Source organism: Fundulus heteroclitus, chromosome 7, assembly GCF_011125445.2.
Source record: "Fundulus heteroclitus isolate FHET01 chromosome 7, MU-UCD_Fhet_4.1, whole genome shotgun sequence".
Lineage (NCBI taxonomy): Eukaryota > Metazoa > Chordata > Actinopteri > Cyprinodontiformes > Fundulidae > Fundulus > Fundulus heteroclitus.
The window spans coordinates 7,950,981-7,975,939 of NC_046367.1; the positions used below are offsets into that span (position 1 = coordinate 7,950,981).

General features: G+C 39.8%; 2 protein-coding genes across 3 annotated transcripts in view; both read right to left on the minus strand.

Annotated features, from left to right (window-relative positions):
• Positions 1-1,546: 1,546 nt before the first annotated feature.
• On the minus strand, positions 1,547-9,739 carry rgcc (regulator of cell cycle). 2 transcript variants are annotated; one of them, XM_012876344.3, is made up of 5 exons: positions 9,607-9,739; positions 9,282-9,458; positions 4,607-4,714; positions 3,608-3,670; positions 1,547-2,175 (listed from the first exon to the last, which is right to left on the minus strand). In XM_012876344.3, the coding sequence occupies exons 1-5, from the start codon at positions 9,632-9,634 to the stop codon at positions 2,168-2,170; spliced, it is 384 nt and encodes a 127-aa protein (XP_012731798.2). In that variant the 5' UTR covers positions 9,635-9,739; the 3' UTR covers positions 1,547-2,167. The 2 variants fall into 2 exon arrangements, with proteins under 2 accessions (XP_012731798.2, XP_012731797.2); XM_012876343.3 differs by lacking the exon at positions 1,547-2,175 and having other exon boundaries at positions 3,597-3,670.
• A 5,263-nt stretch (positions 9,740-15,002) lies between these two features.
• The window catches only part of f5 (coagulation factor V), a 36,618-nt gene continuing 26,661 nt past the window's right edge, over positions 15,003-24,959 (minus strand). Inside the window, exons 15-25 of the mRNA XM_036138853.1 lie at positions 24,716-24,952; positions 22,952-23,168; positions 22,580-22,759; positions 22,340-22,456; positions 21,072-21,143; positions 20,873-20,958; positions 20,347-20,502; positions 20,127-20,271; positions 17,131-17,282; positions 15,838-16,020; positions 15,003-15,697 (exon numbers count right to left, since the gene is read on the minus strand). Coding sequence (XP_035994746.1) covers positions 15,551-15,697; positions 15,838-16,020; positions 17,131-17,282; positions 20,127-20,271; positions 20,347-20,502; positions 20,873-20,958; positions 21,072-21,143; positions 22,340-22,456; positions 22,580-22,759; positions 22,952-23,168; positions 24,716-24,952 — 1,692 coding nt within the window. The 3' untranslated portion in view covers positions 15,003-15,550. The remainder of the gene's footprint in view (positions 15,698-15,837; positions 16,021-17,130; positions 17,283-20,126; positions 20,272-20,346; positions 20,503-20,872; positions 20,959-21,071; positions 21,144-22,339; positions 22,457-22,579; positions 22,760-22,951; positions 23,169-24,715; positions 24,953-24,959) is intronic.

Sequence of the window (24,959 nt, forward strand, 5' to 3'; positions counted from 1 at the left end):
TCCGGTGGTCAACAGACAGAGGGGTGCCTGTGACATCAGGAGACTTCTGCCTCAGCTGCTGCAGAGTGGGGTCACACCCTCCAGTCTCCCTCCACCTCTGGAAATAGACCCTGTTGCTAAAGACGTTACATAAGCGCTGCTTTGTGGAGTGGATGATGAATGGGCATAGAAGCTAGGAGATTTGTTGAGTCTATTTCAGTATGTCTGTTCCTACCTCTATAAGATACATTCTCAGAAGAAAGTGGATTTTCCATCTCGTTGCTAACGCTAATAGTTATTTTCTTCCTCTTTGGAGGACTGCACCACAGCTCTACAGATAAGAAAACAGACGTGTAATGGAAGACTAAAATAGTTGTTGCATGGAGGACATGAGGGTCTCTGATGTGAGTTTTAAGTGAAATATGGCAAAACGTGTGGTTGCGCTTTATTAGCGGATTTGAACCTTTTATACTTTCACAGGACACCAACGTTTAGCACTGATTACTCAGCTGAGCAAAATTATGTCAGCAGAGGCTGGCTGCTGTATCGGTCCACCGGATCAGCTGACTGAGTTTGCTGGGATAATATCCTACTATGAGATGTGGAAAAACTCTGGAGTTTACCATCTTTGAGGCTTTTACAAGTGACAGCAAAATCTGAAATTCTGGGATTCTGCTTTAATTAGTTAGATTTCATGTTTGTTTATCCATTCTTGTTAGGTCATTGATCATCATTTTAGTGCAACTACTATTAGTTTAAAATGGACTAATACAATATGATCTTTGAATTTACAGTTAAACTGTTAATGTTGTGATTCTGAGATTAAATGTGACTTTACAAAATGTTTTTCCCATTACTTTCATGCAATGTAGGCTCCCTGAAAAACAAGAATTTACCCTTTGAATGAAAAGGATGTTTAAAGACTTGAGTCTGATAATAAGACTGATATGATTTTTCATACTGATCCCATACATTGTGTGTAATCTTTAGTAGTGCAACTATTCAACTGACTACTCTTCCATTTTTACAACCAAAAACAAAATAAAAAAGAAGCTTCTCACAGTGAAAGAGTTGCTTTAGACACTAAAATCAGCTCAAACAGGAGTTTAGCCTTCTAGTTCCCACTGGGTGTGATCCCCTCTTCTACAAACTCACTGCTTTATCACATCTGTCTATGGATAAGGAAGTTATTACTAGTAACAACTTCACAGAGCCTCTAAAACACCCAAACCATGTCAACATCTGGGATTTTCAGTCAGGAACCAAAAACATAAACAAGATAATTATGCCTTCAATAATAAACCTGAGATAATGGTTTATTTATGAAAGCTGGCATGGTATCTATATGTATGTTTTATGTAAAAAAAAGGGCATTATAAGCACTTTTGAAGCAACTCATTTGTAGAAATTCTTGAAAGTATATTAGATCTGTTTTGTTTCCTTCTTACATGACCTGAAAACGACTTCATGCCATTCTTTTCCACACTTTTTATGACTGTGTATGAAGCAGACAGGAGACAAAAGGGAGGCAGTTGTTTGAATTTAAAATAAATACAAGAGTCCCATGTTACAAAGTTAACAATATTTAATAGTTGAATATTTTCTCTGGCAGGTGTTAACTGTACTAAATACAGACGCTGCTTTCCAGTTTTCCCTTCACAATGAATCACTCCAGTCAATGTGAGCCTGAACTTAATATTTCCAATCAGCAAAAATAGAATCTGAGACATTATATACAGAAGATACAAAAATATATTTCACAACAAGAATCGTACATTTACACCAAGAAGCTTTAAAAAAAAAAATCTGTTATAAAGAGCCTTTTTTTTTTATTACTCTTCCAGCTCAGGTTATGGATGAGGGAGTGGAGTCTGGCCTGTCCATTAGGATGGGATCCAAACTCGAAACTTTTTAGTTCGAATGAAAGCAGAGAGGATCGGGACCCTCCCTGTAGTCTTCAGAGTCCAGAAACTGTGTGTGGACTGGATGCAGCAGACTTTAGGGCTTCTGGATGGATCTGATGCGGCAGCGGGGTGCTTTGCCAGCTGCTGTTCCGTGCAGCTGCATCCTGTTGGGTGGCGCTCTCTATGTGTTGGGGCAGGTGCATTTTAACTGCTCAGTGTGCGTTCACAAATCTGCTCCCTCCTTCCGTCATGGCTACGCTCCAAGATGGCAGAGAGCTCCTGGGTCACATGCCTAAGAACAGAAAGATAGATAGAGAGAGAGAGAGAGAGAGAGAGAGATAGATAGAGACCTGATCAGGACAGGAGTGCTGGCTTCTGGGTCGCTGGATCTATTCCCAGAGCGGCACACGCTTGCTTTAACAGGCTGGGCATCGTAAAACCCGGGATTCTTAGGAGGGCTGACAGGAGACGAGGCTGACTGCCTCAGTTCAGTTTTACGGAACGGCGAAAGGCTGCTGCTTCTGTGTGTTTTCGTTTCTGACATTTACAGTTTCCATTTGTGCTCTCTGGCTTCCAGCAGCTCACATTCCTCATCCTAAATGCAAGTTCCAACACACAACCCCCAGCTACAGAGGTCCCACACAATTCAGCTATGTGCTGTTACAGAACATCGTACCTTCCATGATGTTCTGTGAGGTAAACAACTCAGCTTCTTCCTCATTTCAAGTCAGAGTTTTGGGGGAATCATGTTAAAGCAGAGCAAGGTTATAATAACCATTACGACACAATCATACACTATAAGGATGCACTGACGAAAAGGAGAGATCAGAGAAGGGGAATATCACACTTGACCAGCTCTGATTGATGTTTGGGTGGTTGTAATAAAATAATTGATGTATTTTTTCATATCAGTGAACACACCAAGTAAGGTTACCGGATTGTGCAGGAATCATCACTCTGTTCCTGTGGAACAAAAACTTTTTTCAGCATCAGTAAAAGAGTTCAAGATAAAGTTAGAAGATGAACAAAAGTTGTAAGAACTTTCCGGAATGAAAACTATTTACTACAGAGGCGTTTTGGTGATTCCTTCTGTTCAATTATGCACCAACGATGGAGTCTTCAGCAGATAACAGGAAAGGTGAATGTTTTACAGCAAAGTTCACTCATTTTAATGGAGAGTCCGGAAATGTTGGCAGTCTTTTGGAAATCCATTTAAGGATCCACTTAGAGGGAATGCACAAAGAGATCACTAACCATGCTAATATGAGCCAGATTAAAATGTCAACTCTGTAATCATGCATGCTGTCAGTTTCTGGAACTAACAGTGAGATCCTGTATTCTGCAGACTGTGGGCTCCTAAGATAAATCCTTCAGAATGGATTAGGAAAAAAAGACTATCAGGTGAGTTACATGTGCAAACAAAGAGGTAAAAGATGGACCCTTTTGCAAACCGCAAATTTCACAGTGTTTGTAGAAGAATTTACATCACACTGAGGTGATAGGCAGCAAAGTGAAACCGTGTCTGTGTAACCCGAGAGGCCTGAAGGTATCCGGGCGCATCGTTGTTTCATGGAAAGCCGAGGGTAGGGACCCATGCACCGCTTTACGAGAGGCCGTTAGCATAGCTGACTCAAACGGCCACATTAATCCCGAAGAGCGAGTGGCGCCGGCGTACCGGCTAGTTAATCATCGAGTTGTGACAGACGGGTTGCATTAACACTTACTCTCTAATGTCCGGTCCAGGTCGGCGATGAAGTCCTCCAGCTCTTTAGTGTCACCCAGTTTGGCTGCAGGAGAGACAGAAAGACATTTCAGACACTATATGATGCCTCGTGTATTTTCTCTGGGTGATTTATTAATTCCGTGATATTAATCTCATCAGAATCTTCTGCATGTAAAATGTTCCAACATGGCTCAAACTTGGATTTCTCTGGGATTCACGAAGGAAATATGGAATAACGGAAGTGGCAAAAATATCGTGAAATAATAACTCCTTGTTCATAAATAAATATGTATCCTATATATGTATTTTATCCTTACTCCTTCAGCTATTTCAACCTAATCAAACATTTTCCTGAGATTCTTGCTATTTTATAAAACTGAAAAGCACCAATGGAGGCCAGAACACGGTCTTCCGCATTAAAGGAATTATGCCATCAATTAGTTAACTGTTTTTTCCCCATGTGTATCTGTGTGTGCAAAGGCTGAGTAGTGACTGGAAATGAAAGAATACAAATCCTAAAATTTTATCTAAATGAATAATTGTGGAATTTAATTTAGAAGGTAAAGTTTGTTCCTGTTAACAAGCAACTGTGGCCCTGTTCTTGACATTTCATTATTTTCATAATCTGAATATTTTGATATGCATGCTAATTGAATCAATTGGTATATACGGTAATGATTGTGGATATCCCTATGGTGAGTTAAATTATTTATAGTTGTTTGCATTTAAAGTACCCCAAGATTACAATTTATTGGGATTTGGTGCTATATAACAACATGCATTACTTTCTTTATTCAACAGGTATAAGTAAGGAAAAACTTTAATCGGTAAAGATGACAACCCTACCGCTCCTTATGTGGTTCTTAACTATTATGACATGCATTTTAACTCACTGTTTCTTATGTTTATTCCTCCTTAAATGTTTTGTTTTTATGGGATAATCCTCCCATTCCATAGGCGGTGAGGATAACAGTGAGTGTGTTAGAGGTGCCAAGCTCACGTTTGGGTGACATCAGAGGTGGAGAGGTTGTAGCGGGGGAGTGCACGGTGGGGGAGTTCAGCCTCTCATCACTAAAGCTGAAGCTATTTCTGTTGAGCGAATCGGCACCTGTCGGAGAGACAAAAAAAACAGACAAATTAGTCTGGGTGAGCGTTCCCTTTTGTGCTGATCTGTGTCAGTGGAGCATCTCCTCGTCTGAATTCTCTGTTAATGGCAGCCTTTGTATGCGGCCTGTCATCCACATGCAGCATGTGCACGTGGCAGAAAATCTCCCGGAGACACGGAAAAGCAGATACTTGTTATGAGACTTAGTTCATGTGAACAACTTCTGTTTATACCTTTTTCTCACTGTGTGGCTCTAAAGCTTTGTGAACAGTAACTGCCTACTTCCTCAGACAGAGAGATGTCAAAAATGAACCCCGAAAAGATTCAGCATCAGCTACGTTTACATGGACAAAAGTAATGGGAATAAAAGCCGATCAAAACAAAAGTGCGTCATGTAAACAAGCCGATCGGAACATTGTGATCGGATTCAGCTCAATCTGAATTAAATTGTAATCCAAATGAGAGGGGTGGTTTATGCAGATTGATAATCCAATCAACATGCATGTAAACGCTTGTCAGGGTCAAGTTATTCTCAATGTGCGCCCGACGTAAACGGGAATTATTTTATGTTGGTGAGTGGCGGAAATGCAAAAATGTGTGTGCAACCTCTCTATTTAAAATATTGAAAGAGCTCAAAACTGTTATTTATTCAGTGATGTTTTAACCGTAGTTAGAAGCTGGTGCAAGTTCAGCCTTTGTGCTCGGAAGACAAACAAACTTGCAATACTGCTTTGTTTGCTATTTTTTCCTGTTTAGAAAAGATGGAGGTACTTCTTCTTCTGTGTTTTATAGAGGAATTTCATAACTGCGCATGTCAGAGTGGTTCTATTCTGAATAAAGCCAGGTGCATAGACACTCACGTTGTGATCGGATTAATCGATTGTGTGCCCATATAAACGGTACAATCTGATTATTTTATGGTTATTAATATGAATACATTTCAATCCGATCATAAAATGTTGTGCATGTAAACATAGCTATCGAAACATTTGGAGTGCAGAAACTGTATTTGTCTAAACATTTCTTAATTTGTCAGAATAACACACCTGGTGCTCAATGATTGTTTTGAAACAGCATTCCTTTAATAAGAGAGATTTTAGTTTCTATGCCATGACCATCCATGTGTTCCAGGTGCAGAAATATTTCCAGATAGCTGACTTTGTAGGAGCTTTACTTTCTGTCACCTCACAGCTGACAGTGCACAGCAACAAGTTGGGGAGGGACAGGGCCACACATAAAAAGAAACAAAACAAACATCTCTATTGTGTGCTGCGACCAGCGCTCATTTTAGAACCTGTTCTACTTATATGCTCATGAACAAGACTTTAAACAGCAAGAAAAGTGCGGCGGCCAATTGTAGCACCGTTGATACTGTGGTATCAGATAAAAAGGTAACACCGTGTTTCCTTTTAAGACGAGGCTTAAAACTTTCCTTTGTGACAAAGCTTCTAGTCAGAGTGGCTCATGTTACCCTGAGCTACCTCTATAGTTATGCTGCTATAGGCTAAGGTTACTGGAGGACATCGGGGCCTATTTTATCACTCAGCTGATTTCTACTGTTCTCTAGTTTTGTATTGCATTGCATTGAAATGACTGTTGTCATTTCAGCTTTGAACTTTTTGCTCTCTCTCTTTTTTCTTCATAGTAGGTACACCTGGTCTGGTGTTCTGTTAACTGTGACATCAACCAGAGAAGACGGCTCACCCGCTATTACCATCTAATGTAGAACAGATTACTAGATCAATATGTGCTTCTGTGCTTGTTTGTCTCTCTTGTTGTGTCTCTGCTCTGTCTTCTGTAACCCCAGTCGGTCGAGGCAGATGACCGTTCATACTGAGCCCGGTTCTGTCGGAGGTTTTTCCTTCCCGTTAATGGGGAGTTTTTCTTCCCACTGTCGCTTCATGCTTGCTCAGTATGAGGGATTGCAGCAAAGCCATGTACAATGCAGATGACTCTTCCTGTGGCTCTACGCTTCTCCAGGAGGAGTGAATGCTGCTTGTCAAGACTTGATGTAACCTTCAGGGTTTCCTTAGATGGGAAAGTTTTTTGACCAATCTGTATAATCTGATTAAATTTGATTTTGGAAAGAGATGGTTCATGAATTGGCGCTATATAAATAAAATTTAATTGAATAGAATTAAATTGACCAATTTTCTCTTGTGATAAATATTTTTGATTTTTCTAAGGACTGAAAAGGATCAAATAGTAATAAAATGTGGTCCAATTTATTTGATGGATGTAGTAGTTTTGAATAAAACATTTACTGTCTGTCATGTCCACCACATTGTTTTAATACGGGCCTGCTGTGGGGCGTGGTGGGTATGCGAAAGGGGAGCGAGTATTTACGACAGTGCTATTTTCAAAGGATCCTGTAGGGGGAGCGCCACTCGAAAATGACTCAGTGGGGCTTTAACTCGCCTCATTCACGTTCCCCTATAGCCTTAAGTGAGCGTGACAGGGAGAGGACAAGGTGGAACTCGAAGCTCTAATTCGCTCCAGTCTGCAGAACAGCAGAGGAGTTTAACAGCGAGTCAGATGTCAAGCACCTACTTATTCGCCTCTCAGTGACCCACAGCCAGCATGAGGCAGAGGTCGCCCACACACACACATATACACACACACACACACACACACACACACACACACACACACACACACACACACACACACACACACACACTCATAGACAGGAACTTAGCATCAATATTTGATACATCGTTTTCTTCTTCAGTCGTTCCTTTTCTTATCGACATGTCAGCACACCGCGGGCGCCGTCTCTCTTCATTTATCTGCACCTTCACCTGCAGATCAATCCATCAGGCTGGGAGACAATAGATCATCCCTGCGCCGGACAGGTCTCTCTTCATCAGACTGCCCTGGAGAGGACCCGGCTCTGACAGGAATCTGATCCCTTGAGCAAACCAACAGGCTCCTTAGCTCCAAAGACACAAGTTCAGACCCCTCCCTGGTGTTTTTTTTCTACCACTGATCCAGTCACACGTGTTGGAAGAAGCTGTTTGTAATGGTACGACAAATATTCTGACTAAAAAACAAATAAATAAACTAGGCAATATGAAAGGTTGATTGGATGAAGATGGTCTGAATATGTTTACGCCATCAAAAAACATTTTTTTTATGGCCACAAAGCTTATTTCACACTCTTCCTCGGAAGTCTAACCCACTTATACATGTGTGGGGGAAGCATTTCCACATATGTGGGTCTGGAGGATAGTTTTCTCAGTATGTCAGCATTTGAATCTGTCCCAGCTGAGGGCCTGGGGCCAGATCCACAGCTGGGGTAGACGTGGGTTTTTTTAACCACTCTATGCAAAAGCAATATATGAATCTGTGACAGTAAGCTGCAGAGAGGAGGCAGCAGAGGGGCGGCTGTGGCAAGATATGCAGCAGTGGTCTGATCTTAACTCTGTTAGGGGGGAAAACAAATCTAGCCTGCTGTTTGCTAAAGAGGAGAGGCGTCCCCAAAGCAAATGTAACTGGTGGTTAGGGCCCCCAAGAGACTTGATTTTTCACTTCATAGCTTAAGTCAACTTTACCAAGAATGAGACTGCTTTTAAATTTGCCCCAAAGTCCTCTAAATACTGAGACACTGAAAATGTTGAATTGTAAAAGTTGAATTTCAAATAAAATCATGTTTAGAATAAAAAAAAACAACAACTGACAGATCTACAAGTTAAGTTGAAAATGAAAATCCTTATCCTAAAATCCAAGCTTCATTTTAACGGTCACAACATAATGCTGCTGCTTTCACTTATCTTGTGTTTTGCTGCACATCTCTGTGGCAAATAGAGGTCCAAAAAATGCCATAGTTGAAGAAGAATAAATAGATAAATGAGTGCTTTATAGATCCATTAACTTCTAAACATGTTAATCTATAAGTATGTCTACTCTAATAAAAAAAAAAAACATATGATTACTTCATTATTTATTAGTGATTGAAGCCCACTTTTCATTAATTTGATCTTTTCATTAATTTGATCGTTCCAACCATAATTAGAACATTGTGCATGTCCAGCCTGGATGGAAGGACAAGGAGGGCCCAGCCTGGGCGCTCAGAAGACAAGCAAACTCATATAGCATTGCTTTGTTTACTATTTTTCTTGTTTAGTAAAGATGGAAGTACTTCTTCTGTGTTTTTTAAGGGAATTTGATAACTGCTATGTGCCCATATAAACAGTACAATCTGATTATTTAATACTTCTTGAATACATTCTAATCCGATCATTAAATGTTGTGCATATAAACATAGCCCCCACCCCCATGCAACCTTGTCACTGCTAATTACACATGCAGGTATGTTGCATACCTGCATGTGTATGTGGGTTTAAATGAAAGGTAAAAGAGGAGCGTTATGCGCACTGCAGAGGAAGCTCAGGTCAGGAACATGCATTCTATTTGAAATCACCTGACTTTTAAGAGCTTCTGTCAGTGACCGGATTTAAAGCAGCCCCCACCTATGTGGGACCATATGAGCAGAATAATAACCCCGATCAGCGAGCAGAAAAGCGGAGAGGAGGAGGATGGGAGCCCTGGAGGCAGCGGCAGCACTCACTGTCCGTGTCGCTGATGCCGCTGTCGCTGACCACGCTCACGCTGCTCCTCCGCTTCACCGTCTTCAGGTGCTCGTCGTACCGAAAGTGTCGCTTCTCCACGGGCGACGTGAAGTCTTCGATCACCGCGTCGAACTCGCACAGGACGTCGCTCAGGTCCTCCTCCTTGACGAACTTGGCTGCAGAGCGGAGCAACGGGAGGCAGGAAGGGTCAGTTACAGTGAAAGTCCATCGCTGGAGAGCGAAGCCTACACCTTGACGTTCAACCAGGTGACAGAGGAAACGAGACGCGGGTTGTTTTAATGATGAATAAACACGGAACTATACCTGGAGTTTTTAGTTTCGGGGACTTCATGACGTCACCAGCCGGGTCAATGATTATCGGGTAATTTCCTAAAAAATGTCAGTTGAATAGAATATCCCAGTGAGTCCCGTCTACAGGTCTTCAGTAAGCTCTCAGGCAGAGGACTGGCGCTTTTAAACGAGCCCGGCTCCAAGGGGGCGGTGACGCAGCAGGGCGTGTGTGTGTGTGTGTGTGTGTGTGTGTGTGTGTGTGTGTGTGTGTGTGTGTACTTGTACTTGCAGCTGAGTGAGAACATGTTTTGCACATTTTACTAGTAAAGTGAGGACCTGTTTTTTGGTCCTCACTTTTTTTTCTAGGCTAGGGGTTAGGTTTAGGTCAAGTCAAGTTTATTTGTATAGCACATTTCAGCAGCAAAGCAGTTCAAAGTGCTTTGCATCATGAAAACATAAACACATAATCGCATCGAAATGGTCAGTGGTTGTGAGACCAGTAACAAACAGTACATTTATCAAGTTGAAAAACATCAATACACGTCAAATCAATGTTTCTGTTATAAACATGAACATGGATTGCCTTCAACTGTTCTAGTTAACTGAATCACCACTTTTTTGTTCTATTTTCTATCTACATTTTATTCCTACTTGATTTTATTCTGTTTTAATGTGCTATATTTTAATCATGTAAAGCACTTTGCATTGTCTTTGTACTGAATTGTGCTATATAAATAAATTTGCCTTGCCTTGCCTTGTTATAATGGGTAAAAAGCAACTGTAAACGGGTGGCTTTTCTGTCTTGATTTAAAGGAATTCTGTGTTTTGGCTGTTTTCTGAAAGTTTGTTCCAGATTTAGGTTTAAGGTGAGGGTCAGATTAAGGATTAGGCCATAGAAAAGGTTGAAAATGAATGGAAGTCAATGGAACTGAAGGCCCGGTCCTCACTTTGTATTTATAGGAAGGATGTGTGTGTGCGACGGAGCCCAATGAGTAATGAAATGTTTCCCGGTTAACCCCCAACCCACCCCACCCCCAAAATCCTGTTTGTAAACAGCTATGGTGTGGGCCGCCGAGCAGAACATGATCTGCAGATATTTCTGATGAGGATCCAGTTGCTGTGTCACCAGGCAGACCATAATACACAGTGATCATGGCGATATATCAGAACCTGCATCATCTTCAGCTATGTCTGTGGTTTACTAAGGGATCAGGTGCTGTTATATCGAGTGTTGAGAACCTGCTATTATTATCACAAGTCGCCGTGCCATGAGAAAAATAAAAGCTGATACCCACATGGTAAAAACTACTGCTTCCATTCAAGGGAAAACTGGTTGTGTCTAGTAGCTCTCACCAATGCCAATAAGTAGGTTGAATGTACAAATATTACATAAAACAAGACATGTGTTAATATTAGCGTTTTCTTTTATATTGTGCATTAAAAATATTTTAAAGCAATATAGAGACAGCAAAAAACTTTTGCAGACAACTAGATAAATTTAATTTACAACAAGCTCATTGTCTTTTGTGAAATAAAGTCAAAACGAACCACTTAACTGTTTTTTTCAAATGTACTTTCTATCGGTAATAGCTCCCTTACCTGGAGTAGACACATGTCATCATTGCAGGGATGTTGTAGCAAAATGAAGAAATACTACATTAACAGCATGATTAGATGTTCTTTTAGCTGCGTTTAGCCAATCAGAACAGATGAAAATGAGAAAAGTGTAGACTCTACACTTTTCCCGAGTTGTGGCTGTTTTCTCAGCCAGTCCAGATCCACGTTGCCACACGACAGGCAGTCATTTGTTCAATGGCATCAAACATGGCATGTTCTGATGGCTTCATTTTCCCAGTGAAGATGCCTCCAACGTGACTTTAGTGTACTAATGCAGAGGTTGTGCCACTAAGACAATGGAGAGAAACTTAACTGCGGCTTATTGTCAAATTGTTGTGAAACATTGTTAGTGCCCCCTAACAATGAAAATAAAACAACAATGAGCAATATATTATTATGTTTGATGTTGTTTGGTTGTACCGATTACCAATGGTTCAGGACACTACAGAATGTAAAGATCCTGTAGATATAAATCCAAATAATTAGTTGAGTCATTTACAGACAGAACAAGATTTTTTATCATGCAGAGAAAGCATAAAACTGCATTCTACCCACAAATATTTCATAAGTCTTGCTATTTTGCACAGCTCGTGTTTGTTAGGATCTCTAGCCCTGCTGAGAGGTTTTCATTTGTGAGACAGGTTTAACTCTTTGACAGGAGGTTTTAGCTATAGGAGCAAAACTGATCTCACAGCGCCATCTGCTGGTAGAGCATCAGAGCTGACAAGAAAAGCAACTAAAGAACAACTTCCTAACCCATCCATGAAAGGTTGGGACACAGCTTTGCAGTTGTACAGTACGGATGGGATTACTGTGAAGGTACGGGTTAGTGGAAGACTAAAGTGAAATGCTGCATGCATGGACAGGCTCCAATGGACAGGCTTCAGAAGTTCTTTGATGTTTCCAGAAGTCGCCAGAAGTCGTTTTGATTCTCGATTTTAGGTTTAGTTTCTCTAGCCTCACTCACAATGAAAATCAAGCTATCCCTAAGGCGTCCAGGTCTCCAGGGAACCACAGGGAAACGTGGAACAGTGGAGAGCCTTTCTAGAAGTCATTTGCTTTCTAAAATGACTCTAAGAACACATCAATGACTCTTACAGTAGATCCCAACAGAACCCAGAACATCATCTGAGTTCTGCAGGCCTCACTTGACTCAGTTTAGCTTAGTGTTCAGGATTCAACAATAAGAAAGGGAGAAATAGTCTCCATGGGAAGGTTCCAAAACCAAAACCACTGCGGACCCAAAAGAAAAACAGTAACAATTAGAAAAAGCTCAAAGGTTCCTCTCGCATTTGTCAAAAAAAGACTGATGATCTCCAAGACTTTGGGTTATTCTTTGGCGCGTGCTTGTGCTTCAGGAACTTTGTGACTCACAGAACATAACAGAAAGCACGAATTCTGCCCTCTGGCTGAAAACCCGAAGGAGGATGTCTAGTCGTCAGTTTGTGACCTCAAGCTAAAGCATACTTGGGTTATATGGCAGGACAATGAAGCACACCAACAATTCCACCTCTAAATGGCTCAAAAACTAAATGAAGGGTTGGAAGTGGCCTAAAATTGTCAAGTCTTGGCATAAATCTATGAGACACTGTGGGATAACCCTAACCAGGCCAAGACTTGAGTGTGCCTGAATTAAAACAATCCCGCAAAGAAGAGTGGGGCAAAATTCCTCCAGAGCAATGCACAACACTCATTACTAGCAATCCCAAATGCCTAATGCCACAGCCAGTTATTCAGTTTATTCCCTCTATACCTTACACAGCAATATTGAGTAAAAAACTACAATGGGGGATTTTTAGATGTATAATTATGATTAAATGCTCTTTATCTTTCTTGTTCGACTTTTCTTTTTAGTGAAAAGAGACTAATGACACAAGGTGACAAATTTAACCTGCAGGGAATTAGTGTATAAATAGCAAATATATAATTATTATACACTGTGTAACGATGCAAAACACAATCCCCACATTGGTCAGAGATTAACCTTTCACACATCTTTTTTGTAAGGGTTTATATACAAAAAAATAGCCATTTAGTTGCTTTTTATGTTACAGTCAAGACCAGAGTTTAATGAGTCCTCTGAGCTAACGTGATGTGCCCATGGGGACTGTGTAAAGCTGTTCATGAGGCAAGCTGGCTTCACAGATCAGTAGCAGGTAGCAAATCTGTGGTGAGACTTTTACACGTAGACTGCCCAGACTAACATAACCAGCAAATGGATAAACAGAAGGTGTGTTTGCAGCTGTGCACGTCTGTTGACTCTGGAGGCCCACGGTGTCCTGATGACAGGACTGGCCTCAGCAGAGGTGCCAAAAGTGACACGCTTTAGAAACCGAGAGAGGGCTGTAAGGCCCCAGGATAGGAGACCCACGACTTTGATTGATCACTGGTTGACACTAAATACACAAAGACAGGAATCATATTTATTGAAACGCAATCATTTAAATCTACTTACATATTTACATGAGTTCACTTCTATTTCTTATAATACTTATAAGCCTAAGCAAATCCATATGTATTTCAAACAAAGAACACATTTATTTCTTACTTTGTGTTATAACTTATTAAAGGAAGAGTATGTAACAGTTACTGACATTTAGTGGTCAAAAGATTACAAATAACTTTCAGTCTGGCTTTCTGATAACAAGTTATATAGAAATTGGAAATCATATAAAATAATGAAATAAAATACAAAAGAAAAAAACATTTTTCATTCTGTTTCTTATGACATGTTTATCTCAGGTTTCTACTTTCACCTTTGCTGAGTTTGCTTCTCTTCTTTGTGCGTTTTATTTCTTTTCAGAGCTCATTTTTTGGATCATTGTCTGGTTTTGCTTTCAGGTCACCTGGCTGGAGAGATGTACATCCAGTATTCTTCTTCCTGGTTACCTACTCTCCATGAAAGTTCCATTAATATAGTGCTGAAAGATTCGATGCACACATGGATTGTAATGATTGTTATTCTAATGGAACACACAATATATTTAGCAAAGCAATTGAAATCTTACTGAAACATGGCGTTTATATCTGCCGCATTTGCATTGTTACACATGGGAAGAGGAACTATATGTTCTCGCGAAATACTTTTTTCTAAATTCATTGCAACATGTAACTTTCACATGAAATCCTATTTCATAGCAGTAACCACCTTTGTTAAAAAGATGTAAAAAATGAGCCGTAACTTAGTATAATCATTTACATACTTTAATGACATCCTTCCATTGTTTATGGGATATGTACTGCAACAAGTGTAGCATGTATTAGTATAAACCCTCTCTAACTCTAATACTCCTAAAGGAAACACACAGTAACCCGATGCCTTCAGACGTCAGAAGACTATTCAGTCCATTAAAACAACTACAAACCTTTCGGAACATACCAGTGAAGGAAAGCAAAGCATTAATCATTATTAATGCTATTAATCACAACGTTTTAAAGAAAGTTATTAGAAGTCCTGTTTAACCCAAGCTAGGTAGTGGGGCCAGCACACATGCAGAGGAAGGTGCTCTGGTCATAATAAATCCTTTTAGAAGCTGCAAAAGACACCAGATTGGGGGACAGAGCCTTTCCTTCTAGCAGGACAACAACCATACACTGCAAAAACCGAACTAAAAATAAATAATTTTTTCTTAAAATTAGTGTATTTGTCCGAGATTTTAGCAGGTAAATAAGATGATCTGCCAATGGAATAAGATTTTTTTCCTTAAAATAGTAACAACTCATCTCCATCATCTTATTTCAAGTGCAGGATGTCTAATTATCTTAGTTTAGGGGTCAAAATACTCATTCCATTGGCAGATGAGCTTATTTAACTGTTCAAATCTAGGACAAAAACACTAATTTTTAAGAACATTTTACTTATTATTATATCCGTTTTTGCAGTGTAAACATGCAGCCAGGGTTACATTTCAATGGTTTATATCAACTAAAAACTCTTGATTTGGGCATGCTACATAGTTAACTCTGGTAAATGCCCTCCCACGTTCCAGAACTACAATAGAGTGGTTTAAGTCAAAGCAGAATTGTGTGTTAGAATGGCCCAGTTAAAGTCCAGACCCAAATCTGACTGAGAGGCTGTGGAAAGACTTGAAGATTGACAGTTACAGATGGTCTGCATCAAGTCTGACTGACCACAAAGCTATTTTTTTAAAGTAATGGGCAGACATTTTCTAGTGTCTAGACGCCTAAATTCTCCTGGGGTTTGTAGTTGTAACCAGTATGAAATAACAACATGTTCAAGGGGTTTTAATAATCTTGCAGGGCACTGTGTATCTGTGTACCTAGATTCTAAATTTTTTTGAAGTTTTTGCTGTGTTTTTTTCATTATTTCTTGGAAGGACTTAATCAGAAAATGCAGGTGTCACTCAAAGTCGCAGCCTAGAAGCTCTACTCTCATGGTGATGTAGTTCCACCATCTTTTGGGGACGATTCGAATGAAGCGAGAGAAGATGGGAGGATAGATGTAGTTCTTCACATGGTCGTTGTTGTTTGCGTTTCCATCAAACATCTAGATTTATGAAGGAGGGAGAGAGAGAGGGGAGGAGAGAGACAGAGAGAAAGAGATTCTTTAGAACCTCTTTAACTACAAAAGAAAAAAACTGCAATAATGCGGTTCCTGAAACATAAGTTTTATTTTCATGAACTCACCTTTACAGGTATATCATCATCATCTGTGTAGTAGGTCCAGTGTATTCCATTGTCACTGTACTGCAGAGCATACTTGATGACGTACATCTCCTTCCCCATAGACTTGGCTCCCTGTGTTATGATACCTGTGATCTTCCTAACTTTGGGCAGCTCCACCTGGAGCCACTGGTTCATGTCACTGTGCTGAATGAAATAGGTCACAAGAACTTTATTAACTATTTCAAATGTTATCAAAGGTCTTGCCACTTGAGTTTGTGTATAGTCAGCATCAGATCACTTTTCCATGGTACAAGATCCCTGATTTTTTTCTTCAGTTTCTATGCAATAGTTCCTGTTCAGAGTTAATTGTTATTTCTTGGACTATTTTTCCATTTTGTCACATGACAATCACAAACATCATCCAACCATTTTATGACCCGCTTAATCCCTCATGGGGTTGGGGGGGGGGGGGGGGGGGGGGGGGGGGGGGAGGGGCTATCTCCAGCTGTCAATGGGCGAGTTATACAACAAGCATGAACTTTCAGATTTGTTATCCTCATTATTCTTTTCCTAAATGCTTAAACTTTTAATATTTGTTGGCCTTATACACCTGGTCGAGGGTCAACGGTTGAAAATGAGCTTTGTAGCTAATACTGACACATTTACAGAAATGTTCATCAATTTGTACTGTCCCTGTTAAATTATACATATTATATAATATATATATATATATATATATATATATAAATATATATAAATATATATAAATGTGTATATATATATATATATATTTATAATATATATATATATATATATATATATATATATATATATATATATATATATATATATATATATATATATATAAATAAATATATATATATATAAATATGTGTCTTCCCAACATATCTAACCAGCTTCCATGCCTCTGCTAAAGAAAATGATGCATGATGCTGGAACCACTATACTTTACAGTGTGGGGTAGTATCAGGGGAATATGCTGTGTTGATTTTTGACCACAAACCATTTTGTTTGTAGTCCAAAAAGTTTCAATTTGGCTTTATCTGACAAAATCAACTCCATCCACATGATGCATTTAACAGGACTCCATGAGCTATACATGGAGTATTGCTTCATAACCAAGCCATCACAGTGCTATACAACATTTTGGGTTGGACTATTACACTACATCACTCCAAATACATATTGATGTTTGGGGTGGTGCAGCGACAAAATATGAAAAAGTTCAAAGTGTGGGAATATTTTTGCAAGGCACTGCATATATAAATATCACATATCACAGGTGATAACTACCTTAGCTCTCCATGCATTGACAGTGCCTTGTGTGTTGAGGCGAGCAAGAGAGGCTTTCCAGGGTCCATAGAACCAGCTGGGGGCTTCAGAGCTGGCTGTGATGGAACTGTCCTTGATTAATCCACTCTCCATCCCCAAAGGCACTGAACAGCCTAATAACAGACATCAGAAATGGAAATTCATAACACAACCCTCTAGTGCTTGAGTCAAAAGGCTTGGATGTAGCTAGTGGTAGGGTTCCAGGGGAGGTTGTAAATTGCTGTTGTTTTTTATTATATTCTTATGTCAATCTTTTCCTTTTGGATTGTACAAAACAGTTTGTACTAAATTACACTTTAATATGAAAAGTACTGTGCACTGAACCAATATAATATTAAAATAGTATTTTTGTGTTTTTTTAGTCCAAGCTGAAGGATGCCGAAGCTACAAGCGGATTACTCTTGCTCAGTACAACGTCCCACAGCACACTACAAAAATGGCCGAACAGGGTGGAGTCACTGAGCTATATAATACACTGGAGTGCTGATTTTGCCAAAAAACTGAAGTCACTGGCCACCATCTTGCTACTCCCTACTCTCACAGAATCCCATAGGATTTGGTTGCAATAACAAGCAGTTTTCTGGCTGAGTGAAAACGTTTCACAGGTAATTCTACAGTCAGTGGATATTCTAACACTATCAACCACTAGGAAACTAGGTGCTGAAATATTTTACATGTTATTCATATTAAATATACATATATGTATATATAAATATGTGTATATGTATATATATGTATACATATATGTAAATATATGTTTTGTATATTGTTATTTATATATTTATAAATGTTATATTTATATATTTAAATGAATAAAATGCGAAATATTTCAGCACATGACTCTCTCAGTACTTGCTAGTTTTAGAACATAACATAAAGTATATGGCATTTGACATTTTAAAGGTTTTAAGCCCCCCCTGAACATTAGAAAACCCTCGTTATTCGATGCTGTAGCGCACATATTCCCTAGTTACTGGGGGGAAATAGGGAGTACCAATATGGCGGCTGGTGGCTTCAAAGTGACTCGTTCTAACAGCGGGCTATTAGCACTCCAGTGTATACAGTGGGTGGAGTGGAACGCTCTGTGATCTGGGGGGGGGGGGGGGGGGGGGGGTCTGAAGTGCCTCCTTTAGATTTAAAGAGATCACAGCAAAAGAAGTAGCTCCCAGACGCTCCTCAGAACAAGGGCAAGAGAGGGGCTGTGGGGCAACAATAAAGGAATTAATAAACCATAAATTATATAAACCACAACTGAATGATTTCAATGTAAAAATAACTTACAAGCATATGTCCTCTTTAAATATATATCGTTATACCAACAGAAAGTACTCCCAGCTTTGTAAAAGCCTTTTGGCCACAGTAAACACAAAATGCTTCACCTACTGCCTCAAATTAACAGAGTGGCACCTTCCTACAGGGTTGTTTTAAAGTGGGGCTGATTTGTTCAACAATCTGGAATCAGTGTCATATTTCTCCGAGTTATTGGAGTTACAGCAATAACTCTGTTATTCAGCCCATCCCCAGTTTTGGATAGCCTAAATCCTAGATCAAAGTATGTCCAAAATTGTCTGTGTTGTAGGGTATTCCAGTCTCCAGGAGTGGGTATCTATCAAAATTGACCCAAGAAAAGAACAGTGGAGAACCAGCAACAGGATCATAGGAGGTCAAGGTTCCCTCATGCAACATGAGGGGGTCAAAGACTTGCAGTTTTGTCCAACCAGAATGACTGATACATTAAAGAATTATTTTTGTTCTTTGACAATGTATTTTGGGAAAAACTGGTTAGTTTTAAACTAAGAGCAACATATATGCTCTTGTCTGTTATGTTGCTCACATAAAACTAAGAACAACATGTGTTATTTTGCTTTACTTGTGGTGGGAACCTATGACAATGTGTTGTGGGAAAGACTGATTCTGTGTTCCTTATTTTGCTTATATTTGCGCTATTATCTGAATTTGCAATATTATTTTGCTTCACACACTGCTGAGATGCTGGGAATGGTTTTGTTTTGGAAACGGGACGAACAGCTCAGATGGGAGGGAGAAGTGGCCACTCTCGCTCCCATCTGATACTTTGTTTATTGGTATAAAAAGGAGGGGACCGCCCTCAGTTGTTGAAGTCAGCCGTGGGTTGTATGGACGCTCGGCCGCGTGGATGGCTCTCTAACCGGACTGACCGACTTCCCAGTCCTAACCATGGTAAGAGATGGAACAACACGCCTGTTTGAAAGCTTGCCAGGCTTTAAGTGCTTGCTACTTTGCGTGTGCGATGTGCTTGCTGTTGTGTGTTGCTGTGTTCTGTGGGGAATAATAAATGTGTGCCTTATATTCTAACAGAAACAGTGTTTGAGTCCTTATTTGTGTTTGCCGATCTCTCCCGATCCTGAAATAAACATTTCATAAAACAATGACACACCAATTCTTATCTGGGGATCACATGGCACCAGGATGGATGATGGGAAGAGGACATTATGGAAGAGACAGTTCAATGCTTTACAAAATATTTCTGGTGGGAAATGTTGAATTCAACCATACATGTGGATATTACTGTGATCCATTCTACCAATCTAACCTATTGTTGTGGACCATGCATACCCTTTAATGGAAACACAACTACCTTATGACTGTCACCTTTTTTCAGCACAATAATGCACCAAATGGCTCAGGGATGGTTTTACGGGCAAAACTGGCTACAATTTACCCAGGGCTGTTTGAACAAGTCTGATCCATGGAGGTCCTGCCCTGAAAGTAAGACGGCTTACGGATCTGCTGGTGTCAGACACTAAAGCATTCCTTTAGACGGTATTACATAGGAAATGTTAAGCCACCAAACAAGAAAATAATACGTGATTCCGTAATGCAAATGACAGAGATTACACCCAACACACGCCATACATCAGACCAAACCAGTATTTATTTGACTTTTGTCCACATTCTCTTGCTAAACAAAATCTTACCATCAAGCTCACAGCCGTAGAACTCCATGCGGATTGTTGCCGCGTTATACCAGGTGATTGGGTGGATCCTAATGAACCGTCCAATAACAGGAGGAAAGAAAGTGTTTTCCTTCTTCTCATAGGCTTCCTCGTTTCCTTGAAACGTCTGATGGAACAAGGACAGACAGTGTCACAAACAAGCGACAGTGGATGTGGAAGTGTATGGCCCAAACTTCCCTACCTTCCAGAAATCCCTGCTGTCACCCTTGTAAAAGATCCACTTGCGTCGGTCATTGCTGTATGAGATGGAGAAATTTGTGGCATACTGGGACTGAAATAACTGCCTGGCTCCTTGTGTGGCCACCCGGCTGATCACAACTGGTCGTTCAAAGTCCACCTTACAGCAGGAGGTCCACAAAAAACTAATTAAATGTATGAAGTATGTTCTTTTTGCACTTGAAAGTCAAGATTTTCCTAGTCCCCATTCGGAAAAACAACAGGAATTGCTACTGGAGAAGGCGGAGCTTGCTGGGAAACCCAGAGTTTTGCATCTTCTGAATACATCTGAATTTTATCAAAGCTGAACTTCTGACATAGAAAATGGACAAAAGTATATTTTATCTCCTTGTATTGCTAAAAGCAGTTGGCATCAAAAGAACAAATCCTACCAATCAGGAAACCAGGCATTTCTAGCTCCAAGCTCTGACTTCCGAGACAAATTAAACAAGGAAAGTTTGCATACTGTGGGAAATTTTTTAAATTTTTACCTGAATCCAGCTGCCCTTCTCCTGTGTGCTCCATGCATTGTATTTACCAGCGTTATTTAGTCTGGCAAGATGGGGCGCCCAGTATCCTTAAAAATTAGGACAGTTCATTTATATCAGTGTTGGCCTGCATGTCATTTATTTCTGAGTGGGTGCGATTCACTTGTTAGTTGAACAGATGCAGAAGAAGGGGTGTGAATACCTCTTGTGTTGGTGGCTGTGATCTGGTTATCTTTCACGCTGCCGGACTCAAGACCAAGAGGACGGTAACAGTCTTAAATACATATAAAACATGTAATCGTTATATTACAACCAGCCAGTGTAAGAGAATTGTTTTTGGAAAAAAAAGTCTTAAACCTGAAAAAAGGTTTTTGGATTGACAAGATTTATAAGATGAATGACATCCTTGTAAAGGATCTTTTTTGTTTGATTGTTTATCTCTGGCATCAAATAAGAACATTTTCAATTATTTGCACCCCCAATAAGAATGTGTATAAAAAAGATACAATAAATATATATTTGATTTCAAAAGCAAAATAAAAATGTAAAAAATTCAGTACTTTTATTCAGTGGGATAAATAAAACCCATATTAAGAAATATTTGTTTTAAAAAAGATATTTATGACTTAGACTTAGACAACTTTATTTGTCATTCGGTATGCACAAAGTGCGTACAGAACGAAATTTCGTTTCGTACAGCTTTTGTAAATCGCAGTAGAAGTTAAATTACAGTTTTAGGTGCGGCAGAGATTTAGATAACCATGCAGGTTATCAAAACTTTATATAATTAATTTACAATATAAGATAACTTAACTAGCAGTTTTGAAATCAACTAATTACTTTGAGAATTATTCAGTCTACACAAACGATCCATCCATTTTCTGACCTGCTTAATCCCTCATGGGGTCGCTGGGGGTTACTGGTGCCTATCTCCCACTGCTCCACTGTGCAGCCCATCTACACAAACCTTTTTTTGGTAATCCATAATTTTTCCTTTATACAGAGGCCTAGTGGCTAAAGGAAAACATTCTCACCGGCCACTGCATTATGTATGCCTGAGTACCAACTTGTACTGCCTTGTTAGCTGGACTAGCTTTAGTTATCATGGCATATTTTGATGAAGGTTTATGAAACATTCAACAGAGATCTTGGCCTTTTCATGTTTTAGACCTGCAGTGACTAGACTACTGGTCGCTAAACTACATCATTAACGTTGGTAATTGTTTTGTTAGTAAAAATTAAATATTCAAATCATTTTTATTTTATTTTTTGCCACCATGTGCTTTTAATGTAAAGATGTTGTGCCCAATGACTGCGTCATTGTCAAAAAGTTTGGATTTTGAGGCTTTAAAACACACCGTTACCAGGGGGCAGTAATTGTATTAGTTGCTCCATCCAAAACGTAAACTAGCTGTTGTGGCCAGTTCTGCAGGCTCATAAGAAATGTGTTTGACTTTTAACTGCATTCACCATTATCTAGAACCAGGAAGAGCGTCTGCATCCCCCTCTTTTGGTTTAAACCGACCTCCGTCTCCAGCTGCCACAGACCAGGTCTAGAAGGGCACATCTCCAGAGTTGCAAAGCTGCCTGCAAAGATAGCAGAGTATTATAAACACCATGTCACCATATGGATGGTATTATATCATAAGAGGTGTGTGTGTGTGTGTGTGTGTGTGTGTGTTGCTGGACTGCTGTTTGTGTTTCTCTCACCGGGCAGCAGAGGGAACACGGCCTGTCTGTAGCTCTTGGTCTTTATGTGCTTGAAAGTCTGCCCATGGAAGTGAACGCTGTGAATGTCTTTGGGTGAACCCATGTTGATCAGGTGCCACCGCACAAGCTGGTTGGTGTACATCCTCAGGCCCTTAAGGCTAAATATTATTCCATTGATGGCTACATGAAAACAGACACAATAGGCAATTTGATTACTGGTTTCCTCTAATCCTTAAAATGGGGCAGTAGGCAACTTAGCCCATAGTTTCAAGTCTTTATACTGAAATAATTATAACAAAATATAATTTAAATGTTTTCTTTAAAAATTAACTGATATATTTTAATCAAGACACAAAGGTTAAAAAATGTTACAGTGGAACTTGAGGTTCTCCATGTCGTAGTTATGCCAAACTCTTTTTCGGGTCTTCCTTTGAATGACTTCACGGTTCCGATCGTAGTACCAGCTCCGAGACTCGTCAAAGGTCATAAAAAGCAGCACAAACTCCCTCATGTTTAGGGGTTTGTTCTTCAGAGTGCCCTCTCGACACACCAGCAAAGGACCAATCAGGCCGGAGTGGATATCCCTCTCCTGCAAGAAATGTTTTAAAAGCACATTATTTATGCAATGTGTTGCTGACCTTATTTGATCTAGACCCACAAATACTGTTTTCTACTGGGCTTCTATAAGTTAGACCAACAAAAATTAGTGCAGGCAGAAATTAAAGGAAAATCATCCATGTTTTTGACATCTTACAAATGGAAATCTGAATAGTGTGCCATGCAGGCTATATATTCAGCCCCATTCGAGCTAAAATAATAGATTAATAAACAAAATCAAGGGCCACTGCTTGGTTTAAGAACTCACCATATTAATAATAGTGTCCACTTGTGTGTAATTTTATCTCAGTATGAAGGCAGCTGTTCAGTTTCTGGCCCTACGTTGGTAAACAATCAGCATCATGAAGACCAAGAAAACCCAGCAGGGAGAAAGTTGCGGAGAAGTTTAAAACTGGATTAGTTTAAAACTGCCAGATGTAAACATTTTAAAGAGCTCTGTTCAATCAGTCATCCAAAACAGCCGTGCACTCCACAAATCTGGCATTGTGGAATTGTGGCCGGAAGCCACTTTTTGTTATAAAAAAGACATAAGAAGTCACAAGGCATGTAGAAGAAATGGCAAAACTGTGGAAGAAAGTTTGCTCTATCCAGACGAGATTAGATGACCTGTTCCGCATGCAAAATGCTTCGGGTGGTGGAAAACTAGCACTGCATAAATGCCTGAATCTGCCATTTTGACAGAGGACAGAGTGGCAGTATCCTGCTGGTCGGGGTTGATGGGAATTTGGATGGGGCTAAATAAAGCTGCACGGTTCGCTGTTTTAAACAAAGGGTTGTTATAAATCACAGTATTCTTGTAATACCTGTTTGGGAGCAAGTATTTAGATTGACCACCAGGAGCAGGGGTCGCGGCATGGCTTGAAGTCTAGAAAGGGGGGACCACCCTAGGTATTCCTGAGGGCATTATCTGGCTTCAGTTGTTTTTATATTCATGTTATCAGTTAAGGAATAAAAAAATCAGATACGAAAACATAAAAAAAAAAGTTTAGGTAGCTTGTAGCAATTGATTTTCTGAAGGATTTGAGTTATTAAAAATGTGTTGACATTTTGTTGTGGAGCTCTTTGCAATGCTGCTGAATTTTATTTTGGCTCTCCATGCTGAACTGCTTGGTCTTGACCACACCTGGTCTACATCAAATTCTGACACTTGACCAGGGCATGATGCATCATTAAAACCAATCAATTTCTACCCACATTTCGGTGATGCACTATGTTGTGCAGGTCTTTCACATAAACTCTCAATAAGGGACATTGGAGTTTGTTGGTAATTGTTAAAAAGTTGAGGGGGAATGAATAGGTTTCTAAGGCACCATACATAGAAACTGTTTTGTTAGCTGTAAGGCTCTAGATTCCTTCAAACAGATTTTAAGTCAAGTTTTATGCAAACTGTTGTCACTGGCTCCACTATACTACAAGATTATGTGGACACTGCATAGTTCTACAATTTGTGACTCATACATGCTTTTAGGAAAATGTGTGAAAGTTTTGGCTTTGTTCTTAGTTACTGTGAGTACTTACTGGATTAACACCAGAGTAGTATGCCCAGGTCCGACAATCAGACTCTCCCGGTGCTGGCCCGACCATAGGACTGATTTTCCATATGTATGTGTAGGTGGTATTGGGTTGAACCTCGTTGTCGTATTTATACCAGTGCTTTGAGCCGTCCTCATAGGACAGACCCTCAAACTGTTTCGAATAGGAAACCCCATTGGGGTGTAAAGAGTATGGACGATTGCCGTTGTTTCTGAACACAATCTACAAG

Excerpts from the sequence above, each read along its gene's own strand:
- rgcc (XM_012876343.3), bottom strand. The coding sequence starts at position 9,634 with ATGAAGTCCCCGAAACTAAAAACTCCAG. Across the intron at positions 4,715-9,281 it reads CGGCATCAGCGACACGGACA|GTGCCGATTCGCTCAACAGA; the intron begins GTGAGTGCTGCC and ends TCTCTCCGACAG. Across the intron at positions 3,671-4,606 it reads ACCTCTGATGTCACCCAAAC|CCAAACTGGGTGACACTAAA; the intron begins GTGAGCTTGGCA and ends TCTCTCCTGCAG.